We start from the raw sequence: 18,532 nt of genomic DNA, 5'->3' as shown, positions 1-18,532 counted from the left end.
TTAAAAACTGAGAAATATCAGCCCAAAGAGGGACTTTAAAAAAAAAAGAGAAGATTTCTGACCAACCAACCCATGTTTTGGCATCCAAAGGGCAATACAGCATCTTTTTTGTAAAGGCCTATCGCTAGATTACCGCCAGACAACAAAAATTTGAAATGCCGTGAATACAATCATGTTGAATACTACAGTCGTCACATTCTTTGAGGTTTGAGTTTGATTAGCTGAATGATGATTTCAATGGCCAGAATTCACAAATGTATCATACCTGCCGCAGTAATGTTTGTGTGCACCATTGCTGCAAAGCTGCATATTCATAGTTCTTAAAGGTGCACATATATTATAGATAGCAAATTATAGGAGGTCCTCTAAAAAGAACAGACCATATATCCTGAGCAATTTTTTTTTGAAATATTCAAATTTCAGTCATTTTATATGTTGGAACTTGGAACAGATAGGAAAGTGGTCCGGTACTACACACTATGAACATGACGGACAAAGAAAGGGGACAAAATATACAGTTCCTCATTCTACCCTCAACAATTGCTATGGTAGACTAAGGAACATCCCTTCACTGCTATTATGTAAACATCTGAAGAACAGGTGTCATATGCATATTCACCTGTTCTACACATTTTTACAAAATAGTAGTTAAGGGATGTTCCTTTGTCTACCATCGCAATTGTTGAGGGTAGAATGAGGAACTGTATATTTTGTCCGTCATGTTCATAGTGACATCACAATGACATAACCGCTTCAGCCAATTAGAAGTGCCCATACGTAAAGTGATTTGACTTTCAAAAATTCATAACTTTCTTATATTTAATCACATTTAACTGAAACTTTCATCACTTTACCTTCCTGATTTTTCTGATGTCTTTTAGAGACGTTGTCTACCTCCCCCTTCCTCTAGCTGCTAAAATGTTAAATCACTTGGGAATTATATATGGCAGAGTTAACCCATATTAGTACAGTGTCTCCTTCTAGTATTTTTTTCTTCACATCGAATAACAGGGATTTAATGGTCACTAAAGTCTCTACATTGGCAACATGGTGTAAAATATAAAATCTTTTTTTCATCTACAAATTGGCAATCTTTTGGATTAAATTTTGCAATTTTCTTGCACAATGATTGATTTAATAAATATACTTACTTTATTGAGCTATGAAGGATTATTAGAAAGTACGATTAATTGTTGCCAATATGTGGTGGCGAAACTGTTTAATTTAGAAATGAATTAAACTCTGAAATGCAATGGGATTCAATGCCAGATAATTCCATGATAGTTGCATCTCCTCTGATCAATACCTCAACATTTTCATAAGGCACTCTTAAAGTGTAAGAACGATTTTGGAAAAAGCCCTACAATTGTGTAAAAATGACAACAACAATGTAACAAATTTATACATGTATAAATAAATTGATGTTCTTCATCTTATAGTTTGCTTTATAGTAGAAAAAAGAAAAGAAAAACTGGTGCTTTGTGAATGTATGTATTTGAACAGTGGCAAAGAAAATATATGATAGAAAAGAAAACACATCTGGGGAGTGTTTCACAAATACTAAGATCGACTTCAAGTTGGACTTAACTATAGCAGGCTGTTAGTGCCACTGGTTGCTCTCACCATTGGTCTCCCAATTATGATCTTTAGATCATATCTTTTCCTTCAATAATGAGCTATCAAAAAATGTGAATTCGGTAGATTTGTGACCATGATTAGCTTGAGAGACCATGCCAGTGAAGGATGAGAGAAAATAGTGGCATGAACAGCCTGCCATAGTTAAGTCCAACTTAAAGTTGATCTTAGTCTTTGTGAAACACTCCCCAGTTCTATTCTTGGAAAGTTATTCTCAGATTTCCAACAAGGAACTGTGAGATGATATGACAGGGTAGACTTCACACCAGTATCTATTCTTGGAAAGTTATTCTACCATTTCCATGGTGGAACTGTGAGATGATATGACAGGGTAGACTTCACACCAGGCTCTATTCTTGGAAAGTCATACTGCCTTTCCCATGGGTCTTCATGTACCTTCTGTAACTTTTGTATCGGCTATTCTCTGCCAGGTTGGCTTTCATCTGTTCTTCTTTCTCTTGCTTATAAACCTGGAAAAAAAAAAACAATCAAATAGACTGAAGAGGTTTGTTGCACAGGTGATGATGATGACGAGGCAAAGTTGGCTCAGTCTGTAAAGCGTCTGCCTGTCGAACCAAAGATCGGGGGGTTCGATTCCAACCCAGGTGGATGACTGAAGCCCGAGTTGTATGTTAACGTGCCCGGTTTCGGTCAATAGTTAATGAGAAAGATGCCCGTTGCCCAGGCAACCATCATTTTGCTGAGATGCCCATTGGTTTACATGTAAAAAGTTTCTTTGTGCGAGCTCGGATATCATACAGTGTGTGTGTAATTCCCGAATAATCGTAAAATTCAGGCAAATTTCTAGCGAAGATTAACAGACATACAGGGTCTCAGATTATCTGTGATGTTTTAACCAATCTTTACTCAAGAAAAGGATGATAAGGAAAGACTTCTTTGTAGACTTTTTTGTGAATTTGTTATATAAAAGATATAAGGACTGCTTTAATATTCAAAGCATAGCTGTTTCTATACTGGCTCTCAGGGGTCGCTACATGTACATCCTGCCTTGATCCCTCAGCGCGCCTCTGGATCATAGCACGATGTAATGTCCCCTTGAGCCTATACAAACAGCTATGCTTCTATTAAATAGCAGTAAATATATCTATAATAGTTACCAATCTTTACTCAAGAAAAGTATAGTAAGGCAAGAATTATTAAAGATATATGGACTGCTTTAATAATCAAGGCATAGCTGTTTCTATACTGGTTCCCTGGGACGTTACATCCTGCCAAGACCCCTCGGCGAGCCTCCGGATCATAACAGCATGTAACGTCCCCTTGAGCCTACAGAAACAGCTATGTCTCTCATAGTAGTCAATATATCTATAGTTCTCCTTAGAACTATAAGCTAAGAAAGATAACCAACAGTCTTTTTCAAGATTACACAAACAGTCCTTTTCAGGACTACACACCCTCATGAAAGATTACCGAGAGTCCTTTTGAGGACTCCTCAATCCTCTCTCTCTCTCTCTCACACATGGTGCATCCGCAAGCCTACTGTACATCTTTAATAGTTACCTTGAAGTTTTCAGGTATCCATAATTCCTGCTTCAAAAACATCGCCTTGTCAGATTCTTCTAAACCCTATAAAATAAAAGCATATCAAAATACAGAACATAAATGAGAGTACAGTAACAGCAATATACAATACAATACCATGTACTACAGTTCTTGGATATAAAAAAATGTAGGACTAGTGTCATCAACATTCAAGCAATTACTTCACATAATTACCAGAGTATATGTATTGTAAAACATAAATAAATTCTTTTGAGATGAACTTCTGTATATCCCCTACACTTCGCATATATCCAACAAGAATGTGAGGGAGATAATGGAGAGTTGTATAGGGGAACATGATCACCTCATCACAATGTGAGAAGGAGACAGCTACAGTGGTTTGGGCATGTAACTAGGTGGAAGAATAGCGAACACAATCTTGTAAAGAGGAACTGAAGGGAGGAGAAAGAGGGGCAGACCAACTAGGACCTGGACTGGTAACATCAAACAGTGGATGGGAATGTCATTTTAAAGCTAACCAGAATAGCTGAAGATAGAAAAGTTACAGAGAACCTGGGGCCTGTTCCTCGAAGCCATCATAAGTCTAACTTCTTGACTATCCCATTGAAACACGTGTTAATCCTATAATACAGTTAGACTTATGACGGTTTCGAGGAACAGGCCCCTGTTTCTCAAGGTCTATTTCATTGTCGCCCCAACAGCCTCCTATGGGAAATACATACACAAACTTGTACTGAATACATTTGTGTGAAAATTTGTAATAAAATGCAAAAAACAAGTCTGAACTGAGTGGATTATACATTGAAATCTGAAATAATGAAAAAGTCACAAAGGACTTCAGTCATTCTTTCAGATCGCTTACCATTTCATAAAAAAAATCATAGGTAGAACTATTTCACTTCTTTCAATTATTTCAGTAACCCCATTCAGTATGACTATCTGTTGTCATATCTGAACAAGTTTTAAAGCCTGTCTGCACTAGTTTGGCCAGGAGGGATTAGACCTCCCTGTATGTTAACTGACAGATGGATATCTCATCAAATCAGCTCTCAGATAAAATAAGATAAAAAGGGAATCATAGGGGACCGACTGTCACCACTTAGGTATTGTTTGCTATATAGAGCGCAAGTAGCTATAAGTAGTGCAGTGGGGCTTTAAGTGAATTCTATACTTCAATATTGACCGAACACTATACCAAATCATCACCCTAATAATAAGCCTTACTTAAAACCCAATTACAACTCTACGAAATAAAGCCTAGAGAAAATGTTGGGTCACCCCTCGAACCATCGATCCCCGACATCGACATGACACTAATGTCCTTTGGCAAGGCATTAATCTTCATTTGCCACACTCGACCCAGGTGAGGTAAATGGGTAGGAGTTAATTCCTTCAAATGCTGGAGCGCTGTAATGGCAGCTAGGCTAAAGCCGGGATAATAATACATGCGCCTCGGAAATGAAATTTCTAGATAGACGGCGCTATAGAAATGCCTATTATTATTATTATTATTATTTACCTCATATTGTAAATGTGTAACACCCATGTTTTTTCTGATGACATAGTGTTTCTCCTCCAGCCCATAGGGCTCTCTCTGAATGCTGAATTTCCACGTCCACCGGGCGTACCAGTAGAAATATTTGGCTATCGTGACCGGGAGCAAGATGAGCTGGATCCACAGGATATCAGTAATTTTAGGCTTACTGTACCCACCCCTGAAAAGAACAAAACAAAGAAATAAAGAAACGGTCTGAATTTTAAGATTTTCGCAGATCTAATGATATTTCTATTTCACTCAGACTGCAGTCTGGGGCCCCGTTTCATAAAACTTGTTATCTATAACTAATGCAAAATTTCTATGACAAATTTGCTCTCAGCCAATCACATGCAATGATTTCAGTAGCTAATAACAGTACCTTGTAACTGTGTAATTTTGGTGTACCTTGTACCTTGTAACTTGTTATTGATATCAAGTTTTATGAAACAGGGCTCAGATTGTACCATTCGGAAAACATCTCATTTGAGCTCAGCTCACCAGTTCAACACTTATCCTGGTGATACCATGATCTGATAGGGAGACACATGGAGCACTGACCACTGATAGAGAAATTACCAGTAGGGTCTATGAGGCCTGTTTTCATTAGCTCAAGATTGCCAAATATCCTGCTATTTTAACTATCCGATCCCAAATTATCCAATTAATTTGCGACTTCATCAGCCCGAAGTTGCAATTAGCGGGTTATTTGGTCAAGATAATCATCCCAAGATATCTTGGGCTAGTTTGCAAAATATCCCCCTATTTGTCTGGTGCGCTTCACCAGCCCTAAGACTCGCATTATGCATGAACGCTGAGCAAAATATCTCGAGCTAATTTCTCGAGCTCGAGTTTCAAGTTCTGAACTTTCTGGAGTCGCTCATTTGTGATGACTTGATCCCATACAATAATGAATTGGCATAGTCAAGACGAGACAACACAATAGCTCCGACAGCATGCTCACAATCACAAACATGTATGCACCAGCCAGATATTTGAACCCTCAACCTTCATAATGAGGGTCAGGTGTATACAACAACACACCACTCTGCTCCTTACCTTATATCAGCATTTTCTTCTACTACTTGTCTCAGAATAGATTCCTCTTCTTCTCTCATTGCTTCCTGTAAGAACAAGGAGAAAATCAAGAACAAGTTTTTAGAAATTCAATATTTCCTCTTTTATTTCTGGGTGGGGGGGGGGGGGGTGGGGGTTCTTTTTTATAGCAGTCTGCATCATTTTCTGGTTGCTATCTCATATTACACTCTGAATCAATGTCTCCAAGATATTCATATTTTAAGGTGTATGTAGTTCTGTATGCATAAAGTGCCCTTTTTTCCATCATTGAATAGTAAAGGTTTTGTTATTGAATTAAAAAGTCTTTCCAATTAAAGCTTGGTGCATGATACATGTACAACTCCGTCTGGTACCTCACATTTTTAAGAATATAACTGCACCCATGTCATGCTAAAAAGTATTAGGCCTACATTATGCCAAGAAATCTTCATTTATCTTTTGTATACGTTTGTAAGATTTATTGTACATCAAAAGGCAGGAATTCATCTGGTTTTTCAGAATAGCTACACTCATTATTTGGGGTATGTTACATGTAGTTCTCCTTTAATCAAGAACACATTTAACTTCCAATGCATATTCTTCTTCAAACATCTGATTTCAGTCTGAGTTTTTAATTAGTTTTGTATTTATACATTCAGTGCCAACAATGTATTCAATAAACAACTGTTTTAAAAAGCTTGTCATTTTTCAACTCCTTTTTTTCCCCTCAATTATATGACTGAAATTGGTCTACATATTGTTGATTTCATTTTGAATTTATGCAATATATAACTTTAAAGGTATAGACCAGTTTTGGAAACGCCCCCCTCTCAAAAAATGAAATGGAAGCTCTTATTACCAATCGTGTGAAAGAATATGTTTTAACTAATACGTGATGATATAAATATTGCCGGGAAACCGCCTTCTAATTGATATATTTGGTAAATTATTATATCTACCCGGACTGGATAGATATCACGTAGTCCCATATACATCTTTCTGTGTAGTGCTTGTAACTTTACCAAGACTGGGCCAAATTTCTTATCTTTTTGATGATTCCAGAACCTTGCAGTACACAACAATACTTATATATGCTAGATGATCAACCTTTTCTGATCGATTCCACAATGTTTCTTTCACAATGCAATCGCATGACCATAACTGGTCTATACCTTTAAGAAGTTATAACATGTTCTCACCTTGCTCCGCTTCCCTCGTTTTCTGACAGAGTCGTTCAGTAAACCTTGTTTTTTGGCAATGTCTTGTGCCTAAAATATGATTTACAAAACAGAAACAAAATCAACAATCGACTATAGACCTTGAAAATTGGTGATATTTCACACATATATAGACAATCATTACTAATTGCATTTGTAATGTTCCATCATCCAGCATTAGAACATGTTCCTCTTTGTATTTCATATGAAATGTTAACCCTTTGCTTACGGGAACCGCGTGGTCCCTGTGTTAAGCCTATGGAACCTATCAACTTCAGTAGTCAATGGTTAAAAAATGAGAAAGCTCATCAGTTTTTTTTTCTCTTTCCCCTTCTAATGCTTTAACATGATATTTCTAACTTCAGCAGGAAGATAGCTTTGTAACTTGTATTTTGTATTTTTTTAACCCTTAGCTTGCTTCCTCCATCTTTCTGCATAGTCGCTTGTTTGCTGCACATGTAATTTTGCACTAAAACAATAGGCACTGATTGACGGAAGGAATGCTTTGTGCACTTATGGCTTAACTCCATGACAACCCTTTTGATACCAGGGGGATGTTCCACAAAGATTCAAAGTCGAAAATTAACTCTAAGTTGGATTTAAATATTATGGAGAGCCATTTGTAGCCTTATTTCGGAATATAGTCAAAAGCAAAAATTGAAGTATTTTAGACTTTTTCATACATTCCAAAAACATAAACATGAAATCTCCCATGATAATAGAAAATATGAATGATTTGAATCAACATTTTATGCCATTTAAAATAACTTTTACAAAATATTTTTGAAGGATGCTAATGGCTTTCCATAATTGTTCAGTCCAACTTAGAGATAAGTTCAACTTAGGATCTTTGTGAAACACTCCCAGTGTAGATTAATCTCACCCTGTACACAGTTGACTACTCTTGAAGTCTGGTAAATACAATGATCTGTTATGGTCAAAATTTTAATTTTGTGAAATTGTGGAAAGTACTAGCCTGTCGGAATAAATGTTGATTCAAATCATTCATATTTTCTATTATCAAGGAGATTTCATGTTCTCAATGTGGAAAAGTCTAAAATACTTGATTTTTCGCTTTTGAATATATTTTATTTTAAGGCTACAAATGGCTCTCCATCATTTTTAAGTCTAACTTAAGTTTGACTTTGGACCTCTGTGAAACACCCCCAAAGCCAATATTTCATCATCTGTTCACTTACCCTGAGTCTATACTTCGGAACAGTCACAAGATATTTGATAGCTGTGTTATACCTCGACCACCAACTAAAATACTTGGGGAAAAAAGGGAGGCAAAAGTATACATTTTATATCTAAAGGCAATAATTACACATAGCAGGAGCAACTAAAAGTACAGTGACTGTATGAATCAAAGTATAATACATATTGATGGTTGGTTTGGTTGTGGCTCCAGGAAGAGGAGTTGGGATGTGGGGGGGGGGGGGGGACTGGATACATGATACATGTACATAAGACCTAAAGACAAAAGATGTTTGTATTGCCATTTAGGTGCCAAAACATGCCAAAATCAACATGTCACCCATACATGTATGTTTCTCATTCAAAGCAAAAATGCCAATACATGAAGATATGAATTATTAATCATTTATAATTCCCATATACAGATTTAGATATGATATTTCATGTGCTTATTTGTAGGATAGTCTATTAATATGTATATGCCAAGTTTTCAAATTATAAATCCCAACATAATATGTAATTACTCTATTACGGAGCAGAATGAACCACTTTTAATATAGAAGTAGTAAATTAAAAACGAATACGCACTGTGAGAATCACACGTCTGCAATTGACCGCACAAACATGTAAGTGTGTATTTACATGAATTCTATTAAGGGCCCTTTGTTACCTGCAAATATTCTTCCTTTGCACCCTACATTTGCATTAATCACAAATAAATAGTCTTATTTCTGCTGTTTCCCCTTTCTTTTGAAGGGCCTTACTGTTTTATGCGTAATCAGGGGTCTAGCATGCTTCTTGTTAAAGTCCATTTATTTTCTTATATTATTCCACTATGTAAAAACGATATATATCTGTGCTTCCATATGACCGCATCATTATAAATTTGCTACTGTGTATTATTTATTCGTGTACATTATTTTCTATTGTATATTGTTCATGTGCTTTATGTAATGCAGACAAACTGAATTGCCAAATGGACCAATTAAAAAAATGAATCTGAATGAATCTGGGGAGTGTTTCACAAAGACTAAGATCGACTTTGAATTAAACATAACTATGACAGGCCTTTCATGCCACTGTATTTTCTCACCATTTACTGGCTCACGGAAAGTGATAACCATGATCACATATCTACATAATCTAACATTTTTTGATAGATCAGTATTGAAGTAAAAAAAAAATTATCTAAAGATCATAATTGAGAGACCAATGGTGAGAGCAACCAGTGGCATGAACAGCCTGCCATAGTTAAGTCCAACTTAAAGTCGATCTTATTCTTTGTGAAACACTCCCCTGAATTACACAACATACCTGTATTGCAGACAAGACAGTGATGGAGACTGCTATAACAATCCTCACATCCACCTTAGGGGCAACTCTTGTTCTGTAGTACCTGTAGTAATGCCTATAGACCTCATCTACAAGCACAAGAAAATAATTCAATAAATAATTTTCTCTAAGTGGATTAAAGGCATCATTTAACAATGTTAAATCTGAGATGCATGGCCCTACATGTAATCAGTGTCTGTGATATGGTGTAATATTCAAGCCCTAAAAAAAAATGCGCTTCAAAATGATCAAGAAATGCCTCAAAAAAGTAAAAATCTTTGAGTGACTGGTTTACCAAACTCGTTTTCTCCAATAGACTGTTGTTTTACGAAAACCGTTAGGAAAACGCAAAATTTGGTTTCAATTTCCAATCATAAATTTCTTAATAATCAGACAGGCGATCAGCTTGTAAAAGTCATGGAGTTCCTGACTGACATAAAGGTTTACAATAATAATTGCAGCATGAGCTAAATCCAGGATTTTGTTTTAGAATCTGAAACAAAGTTACCCAATCCCTTTAAGGTTAGGGCTGATACACCTCTAACAGCAAACAAAAGTAAAATAAGTAAAAGTTCTTAATTTCCTGGATTTTTCATTCCTGTATAAAGGCAATCCAACCTTGAAAAAACTTACACAAGACTTGTAAAGTTTGAATGAGAAAGTTATGAATTCCTGTTGTAATCACTATAGATATGGGCTCTTCAAATTGCCTGAATTGGTAATGTCTCTGTGATTTAGTGGTGGACAACTTTCCAATTTGTTTAAAAACACACTATTACTTAAGTTTACAGTTTTCAAAAATATATATACAGACTCAGGATGTTTTTTTTAAAAATCTTTAGAGGTATTATAATATAATGCTACAGGTATACAGGAACAGTGGTATGTACATAACATATTGTTCAGTAGTACCCCGATTGAAAAGGCCCTTTAATATGAGAAAAACAGAAATTAATTATATTTATGATGGTCAATTTTAGAACCACTAAGAAAAGTTTTTTTTTAATGTCACTGTAAGCACTTGCAGTAGGAAAGTCCTATTGGTTTCTTCTAATGAAAGAAACTATTCTTTTTTATATGCAATTATTAAGCAATGATATAAAAAAAAGAAGGCAAAAGATTGCATTGGGAATTTTAGGTAATGAGAAATAATTTGTTTAGTCATGAATATGTATGATGTTTGCTAAACTTTATGAAGAATGTCTCTTTTTTAAAAACAGATTTCTTACCTGGGTTATCCAGCATGTAATCATAATCTTTTCGCTGGTCCTCATCTCTCAAAATCTCATAGGCTGTGGCAATAGCCTGGAACTTTTCCTCTGCACCAGCATCCTACTCAAAACAATCAATGAACAACTTATTAAGGAGATTGCAATAAACAATTCCTTATTCGTACTTCATGAAACATGCACACATAATCATTTATGTATTGAATTTCTGCAGTTAGCTTACAATTCAAAGGGAGAGAGTAAGATTGGGGGGTCGAGGGGATCCGAGAGATATAGGGAGACGAGCAGATAGAGAAGAGAGAGAAGAGAGAGAGGAGAGAGAGGAGAGGAGAGGAGAGGAGAGGAGAGGAGAAGAGAGGAGAAGAGAGAGAAGAGGAGAGAGGGGTAGATACCTGAGAGATAGAGGAGTTGAGAGGAGAGGAGAGGAGAAGAGACAGAAAGACAGAGAGAAAAGGGAGTGATGAGACAGGAGCAGAAAAAAAGAAATTGTTGAGAATCAGGGAAGGAAATCAATACAAACATGTAATTCAGTAAACAAACAAATTGAATTAAAAAAACTTATCAAAAACTTATTAAAAATATATTACTTAACATTCCTTTAGTGTTGTGGTGCCATTCTTTAAAGTAAAGATCAACATTCATTATATTCATAGTAATATACCATATTATACAGAGCATATATCACTAATATGTCTCTATGTGCATGAAACACTCCTTCTTTTTAGCATGGATGTTTTGTTGAGACCAACATGAATATTAACAGCATGAAGACTTACCTTGTTCTTATCAGGATGGTATTTTCTGGCTAACTGTCGATAATTCTTGGCAATTTCTGACTGTATATACAATAGTTAAAAAGAAACAGATGGAATAGGTCAATTATCAAAATCAAAGAAGTCAATCTATTATGTATTTTATATATTAGTTTTGCAACACAATGAAAAGTTGCCATTCTTATTTTATATGCATGGTACAAATTTGCGTGTCACAAATTCGGGCAGTTTCTGTCCAGCTCATATTTCATGTAAATAGAATTTTATTCCAAATATATTGCAATGCAAAGAAAATGCTGGAGTTGCCAATTTGAAGAATCAAAATGGGAAAATTTTAACCCACTTGCTGAAAAATACTTGAATTTAAGCAAACTTGAAACATGTGTGTTACTATATATTACAATTACATGTACATTCAAAATCAACAAGGTCCTTACGAAGTTTACATCTTTAGAGGATTTCACAATGGATTACTGTACTCACTTTTTTATATGGTATACTACAATGAAAGTTACATGAAGAACTTCTCTTCTACATACATTCTGGAGGGTTTTAAAGCATCTACTGGTTGTAAAACGCAGTAACAAGCACATGTACCTACATGTAAATATACACACAGCAAATATTATGCACCATACAGTGTATACTCTGCATGCTACATGTATGAAGAAAGACAAGTTTAATCCTGATGAATTATTCAACTGTCAATGTTCATCCATAACTGCACAGCACCAAATGCAAGAGTAACCTACTGGCGGATATCGAGGGGCAAATAAATTTTTTCCTTCAAGGTATGATATCCAAGGTATGATAAGACACTGATCTATGTACAATCAGATTTTTTCTTTTATCTAAATCCATGAGTGATGATTTCATCATTGAGTGTTGATTCTGGGTTGCCTTCTTCCCCATATATACCTCCTAACAAGTAAATTAATATCTACATTCTACAATAATACTGACTATTTAATAATCAATGAATACAAAGACTTTGAAAACAAAAACAAAAAACTGAAAAAGAGATAATGCATCTTGACTTACCTTGGCTGCATCTCTAGTGACACCAAGAACTGAAAAGGTGAAATAATGAAATCAATTAGTTAAATTCAGGGCCATTGACACAATTTGGAACTCCAAAAATAATGTTCAGAAAAAAAAAAGAGTTGACTGTCTTCTTACTTTTCGAAACAAATGGAATGAAATGTAATGTACATAAACTGCAAATTGTGGAGTAAATGTGTGCATCAAGCATTAAAGACAGAGAAAAAGTGGTGTACTTATAAAAGCAGGTTCATAACATGTTACATTGATGATTAAATCTTTAGCTGTAATACAAAGTTGGTAGCACAGTAATGGAGAATTTATAAGTGAATTACATTGTTTTACTTTCAAAAGTAAATGAAAGATTTATCAACATTGATTTTAAGCATGAAAAAAATGCAATTATGACAAAATGGTTGATCAGAGTATCTTTATAGAGTCTACAAAAAAAGAAGAAGATATATACATGTACATTTATGTACATGAATCAAATTATCTTTATGATCTACGAGACATTTTACTAGACTTAACAATATAGGTCTACATGTACCTCCGTTTTGGTGTTTTTTAATTTTCCTTGTTCTTTGTAAATAAATAACAACCCTTTCAGGTATTTTATTTGTCATATATTATATATTTAAATGGTGTTGTAACAAGTCAAGATCTGTTTGCTTATGTTTCATCTCCTTCGTTTGTTCATTCTTTAAACTGTCTATGAAATAAAAAAAAATAATTAATTTTTGTTTTCGTGTGAAGTCAATTCAAATAGATTTTAAAATTGAAAATGATTTGATTGTGAAATAGTGAACATGCATGAATAAACTAATTTTGGGAGAAAAAAATTCATTGCAACACCTACCAAAATCACCATGATGATTTGTGACAATTCTTTGCACCGAGCACAAAACTCAGCAAGTGCTCATGCTCAAGCCCAAGATTAGGGAGGCCAATGCCCAAATCTAACTTTTTAATTACGAATTTGTTTAAAATAAAACAAAGATTAAAAGAAAGCATTTACTTTCACTAAGAAAACTCACCCATCTGCCGACTCCAGAAGTTCCATAAAATAGGAGATATCCAGCTTTTAAGCACTCCCTTCCTTCTACGCTTGGCCGTACGCAAGAGCCTTGAAACAATCAATTTCATGGTCCCAAAAATTACGTCGAGAATTAGACAGGCCCGAGGGAATGGGCGTGTCATCATGGTCATTGCCCGGACAACAAGTTCAAAACTTCGCGCGAAAGTGCATTCATCATCACCGGCTAGCCTTGAATTAGTCGTACACACCGACACAGTACTACAGGCCGTCCACGTACGGTAATTGCATGCAAGCCGCAATCGAGCCATGCTAGCCATGCCATAATGAGAGAAAGCTCGAAAACCACTCATTGTAAATTAAGAAAATGATTGAAATAAATAAATAGGCCTACCTTAGTTTTGATATGTATTCCAATTATTTCCTCATGAGTAAAGATGAATCTGACACTGCAAAATCCAACAGTTGCAGCGAACACAATACGGAATCAAACATAGTCAATAGGACTGCACGCATTGATAGACGGAGATATTTCTCTCCCTCTCTCTCTCTCTCTCTCTCTCACTAACCATGATGATATCATACACTAAAACACACACGTTCAAATCATGGCATTCATTACACTTCTCAATTGGAGTATAGACTGCTCACGTAGACTTTTTTTTTTTTTACTGAAATGTCTTTTTTTACACTTCTCATACATTACTGCACGACACTGGTGTCTAGTGCTGAGAAAAAGGTACTATGTGTGAGACTACGTCAAATTTGTTTTGCGCGCGATGAGACCGGACCTCATACATATTCATATTATGATGTCGCAAGACTTCTATTTTGGGCTGGAACAATGACGTCTTTGTCACAGTTTTGCTCCCCAATTTGAGATGGCTCTAGCTATGGGGCTCAAACCAACGCAAGATTGACAAAAACATCGTACTCTATCTACCTTTGATTGTGCAGTTTGTAAAAATCTGCAATTAAAAAGATATAATCCTTTTTCGTTATATTTTCTAGTTGTTAAAAGTGACATTTGTGCACAACTGATATGTTAATCTCTATCAAAAGTTCTTTGATATTAAATTGATTCCATATTTTTAGGCGCTACCTTCAGTCATTGAGAAGGATTTTAGTGAGCTAACCTCATCGCCCTCTAGGACCCGTCTAGTTTCTCTCGTGCGTCCGTTATTTTCGTCTGCTAGCGCAATTATTGGATCAAAATACATCAAAATCTGCAAGATCGTCAACAAATGGTGAAAGACCATTACAGATCCGTGATTATAGGTATGTTGTGGAGTGTGTAATTGTGTATTTGTTATACATTTTATTCCATAGATATTTGTTTTCTTTTTTTTTCCCCTTTTATTTTCTTCTGGTAATTTTCTGACTTGGACGACGAGCGCACAAATCGTAGGCGTAGAAGCCTTACGCCCGGGCATTGGCCTCCCTACCAAGATATCTGAGTTATCTACCGTAATGTCTCAGATCCTCATTACGGTAGATAACTTAACACAGGTGCGCGCTCGCCAGTATGCTTTATATTGTGCAGCAGTTTGCCGTGAAACCTGTGAAAAAGTGTAGACTAGATCTATACTAATATCAACGGTTTTCTGAAAAATAATCCAAAAATAACAAGAAAATTGACACGAAACTAGACCGAGACTCTAGGACACAAAACAGGAAGTAATAAACATAACGACTTTTAACTCATGATATTTATTTGAAAATTTGAGGAATATTTACTTCATTTTGGATATGTTTCAGTTAGGTATCTCAAATTTTGGCTAGACTTCTGAACTAGCGCCGAAAATCCATGTTGACGGCTACGCAAATTGCAAACTAATTTAGCTACGAGTGGGACTGTAGTAAAATTGTACAATTTATTCACCTAAAGATAACCCAAGTAAAAGTCACAAGAAAGCAAAATATGTATTAATAAATACACCTACCATCATAGCAGTTTTCTTTTCCACAGTACAAGCTATCTATCATAGCATTACAGTCATTAAAGGTGACAAAAACTGTAATGATAATAAAGAGAAATGTTTTCATGTGCAGCGCCATGTTGCAACGTTGTCAGCACATTAAACGTAGATGGCGTTCTCAGATCCATATCATTTTATAATAAATTTTAGGATTATTATATGCGTCAGTGTCAAAAGGCCACACTGATAATTACGTTGGTTTAATTTATTTCATCTCCTTCGTCTACGCCCCCTCCCTCTCAGCCGCCCCCAGGCCCTTCTCGATCTAGCTCTCGACTCTAGCTTCCCTCTCTCTCGCTTCCGTTGGCTCCCTTCCCTCAGGGCATGTAGTTAAAGTCTCTTGGCCTCCCTGCTTCCCTCTTTCTTTGTATGTTTCTTCTACTTTCTCTCTTGTTAGTTTTCTTGTTATCTCTCTCTAGCTCTCTCTCTCTTCCTCTCTCTCTCTCTCTCTCTCTCTCTCTCCCTATCTCCCTTTTATCCTCTCTGTCTTTTTCTCTAGCCTCTCTCTCTCTCTCTCTCTCTCTCTCTCTCTCTTTCTCTCTCTCTCTCTCTCTCTCTCTCTCTCGATCTCACACACTGTCTCTGACTTTCTTCCCCATCAAAGCCATAAACATTTTCCTCTTAATCCTTTTAACAAAAACAAGGCAGCACACAATTGGTTTAAGATAGACCAAATTATCGTTCTTTGTTATAATCTTTTTACATAATGGTTAACAGTCTTTTTACAATATCGTACATGCATTATGGCGGTTTAAAATAAGTTTTCGCCTTTTTTTGTCGTCTTTAGGTTCATCCGAATGAATTTAAAGTTAGGTTGAAATTGTTTAAATTTAGTTCCTGTGTTGTTTTAAGAAAAAGGGCTTACAGTGACACGAAAAGATGTAAATTAATTATGCCTAGTATATTCTTAAATTTAAAGTTCTTATTTGATATATCTGAATGAAAGTTTGGATCATTTTAATGTAAGATAAAGCCTACATAAAATAAAAAGCAAACCTACATCTGTTTACTAGCTTCATACTATATAGGTTCCTTGTTTCTGATAACACTATACATTTTTATTTTGTGGGTTCTATAAGCGTGTTTCTCGTGTCACAACCTTTCGTTGAAGTACAACCAATAGCAAACGTTAAAGAGATGGCAGTAAACTGTAATGTTGCGACTGATTGAAGGTTTGCAATTTATTTGGATTGATCTCATAGCTTTTTAAAGTTAAACTATGTACTGCCATTGGTCAAATCAAATCAAATCGAAATTTGGGTCCAAGTCGGTTGGACCTAGACCCCAATTTAAAAAAAAAAAATTTAGATGCGAAAATTTTAACATAAAAACCTTTCTAATAGAGGTTTCTTGAGGGCCATATGAATTGTAAAATGAAATAAATATTGCAAAGTCATTTAAATTGCAGGTCATCCTGTCGGCTAATTATACATGTACGTGTCAAATCAGAGGCAGTCAACCGACTGACGTGACGTCACTATATGAATCGCACTTGATCTGGTTTTGACTTCTCAATAATACTCATAATACCCACTGTCGGCTCTCCGCACAAGACGGTAACCGAGGTGTTTTCCTTTTTGATACAGAATTATTATTGGCAGTTCTATTAGCATTATGGCATACAAAGTTTAAACTTGTGTAAAGTCCTGTCTGGAACGACAATTTCAAAACGTGTTTTTAAAATATTGAGGGAATTGCATGACAGTGGCGGATCCAGGGGGGGGGGGTTGGGGGGGTTGCAACCCCCCCCCTTGGGCGGCCCAAAAAAAAAAAAAAAAAAAAAAAGGGAAAAAAAAGAAAAAAAGAAAGAAAAAAAGAAAGAAAAAAGAACGCACGCTGGAGAGAAACCCTTTCAAGTGCAAATATTGTGAGAAGATATTCAACTCATCTGGTAACTTAACCAAACACATGATAACTCTGGATATAACTATGTATTAAACTGTTATGTCTGTAAGAGCGCTATATAAATGCCAATATTATTATTATTATTATTATTATTACTTGATTTAAAAAGACGTTATCATGCACTGCTTTTTATGGTCTCCATTGTGTTAATAGATGCCAGGAAAACATCACTTACGGGGTTCAAATAAACACCCCCCCAAAAATCGGCTCGCCGCTTCGCGGCTCGTGGACGATGCTCCGCATCGTCATTATTTTGGTCAACCCCCCCCTTAGCAAAAAGCTAGATCCGCCCCTGCATGATGAAGCAAAAGAGGGTGTGCATCTTTTTGCTTCCGTATAATGGTGCATTCACTGGACTCTCAGTTTCAATCGAAGGTTTAAAGGTTTGAATTATAGCCCGGCAAACGCTAACGTCCTTTGGCAAGACATGCGTAAATGACGTGTACATGGCAAGAAAAAAACATTGATGCTTTGGATCGAGGTTCGCCTGGGCCATTTTGTTTATCTTTATTTTTAAATCGTTTTGCATTTATAGTACGTACAGTTACCTCACCGCCTATACATACTTCTATATAGATACATTGTAGAAAGATTTGTTTTTACATTTTTACACAAGACGTGTAAATATATATATATATATATATATATATATATTTCATGAGTATGATACATAAGGCCCAGTAGTCCCAATTGAGTGATTGCATACAGATAAATACACTTTCTTATAGGTAATACAAAGTTTTGGTATGGGGTCATGAAATTGGTTCAAATGAACATATTGGAAGCATATGCGATCCTACAATATTCAGTGATCGTTGTTACGGTTGAAATCGAGTCTTAAGTTATGAAATTATGAATAATAAACTCTTTATGTTGTATAGCTCCCTCTCAAGGTCAAGATATTAATTAAGCTATAAAACAATGTTTCTTGACTAAAATCGACCGATTTTCTATTCCCATTTGGAAATTATATATCACAACTACATATTCTGAGATTTTCTTGGTCGCAGCTACCATTGTACGACCGTAGGCGCTATTTGAAATTGTTATATTCAATTTTTCTCGAAAGCAGAA

General features: G+C 35.7%; 1 protein-coding gene across 1 annotated transcript; it reads right to left on the bottom strand.

The window, feature by feature from the left end:
- Window positions 1–1,703: 1,703 nt before the first annotated feature.
- LOC755300 (dnaJ homolog subfamily C member 25 homolog) lies at window positions 1,704–15,648 on the bottom strand. The gene is made up of 11 exons (XM_030992880.1): window positions 15,518–15,648; window positions 12,539–12,567; window positions 11,501–11,560; window positions 10,725–10,827; window positions 9,478–9,584; window positions 8,166–8,237; window positions 6,949–7,017; window positions 5,753–5,817; window positions 4,679–4,874; window positions 3,157–3,222; window positions 1,704–2,105 (listed from the first exon to the last, which is right to left on the bottom strand). Exons 1-11 carry the CDS (start codon window positions 15,630–15,632, stop codon window positions 1,986–1,988), a joined length of 1,002 nt encoding a protein of 333 aa, XP_030848740.1. The 5' UTR covers window positions 15,633–15,648; the 3' UTR covers window positions 1,704–1,985.
- Between the last annotated feature and the right edge of the window lie 2,884 nt (window positions 15,649–18,532).

This window comes from Strongylocentrotus purpuratus, unplaced genomic scaffold (genome assembly GCF_000002235.5).
Source record: "Strongylocentrotus purpuratus isolate Spur 01 unplaced genomic scaffold, Spur_5.0 spur5_scaffold_20, whole genome shotgun sequence".
NCBI lineage: Eukaryota > Metazoa > Echinodermata > Echinoidea > Camarodonta > Strongylocentrotidae > Strongylocentrotus > Strongylocentrotus purpuratus.
Note: the sequence above shows the minus strand (reverse complement) of the source record. Positions and strands in the feature narration are given on the sequence as shown.

Bases quoted from the DNA above. Each gene is read 5' to 3' on its own strand.
- LOC755300 (XM_030992880.1), bottom strand. From the start codon at position 15,632: ATGGCGCTGCACATGAAAACATTTCTCTTTATTATCATTACAGTTTTT. The intron at 4,875-5,752 runs GTAAGGAGCAGA...TGTTCTTTTCAG, and splicing joins GAAGAAAATGCTGATATAAG to GGGTGGGTACAGTAAGCCTA. The intron at 3,223-4,678 runs GTAAATAATAAT...TTTATTTTATAG, and splicing joins TTACACATTTACAATATGAG to GGTTTAGAAGAATCTGACAA.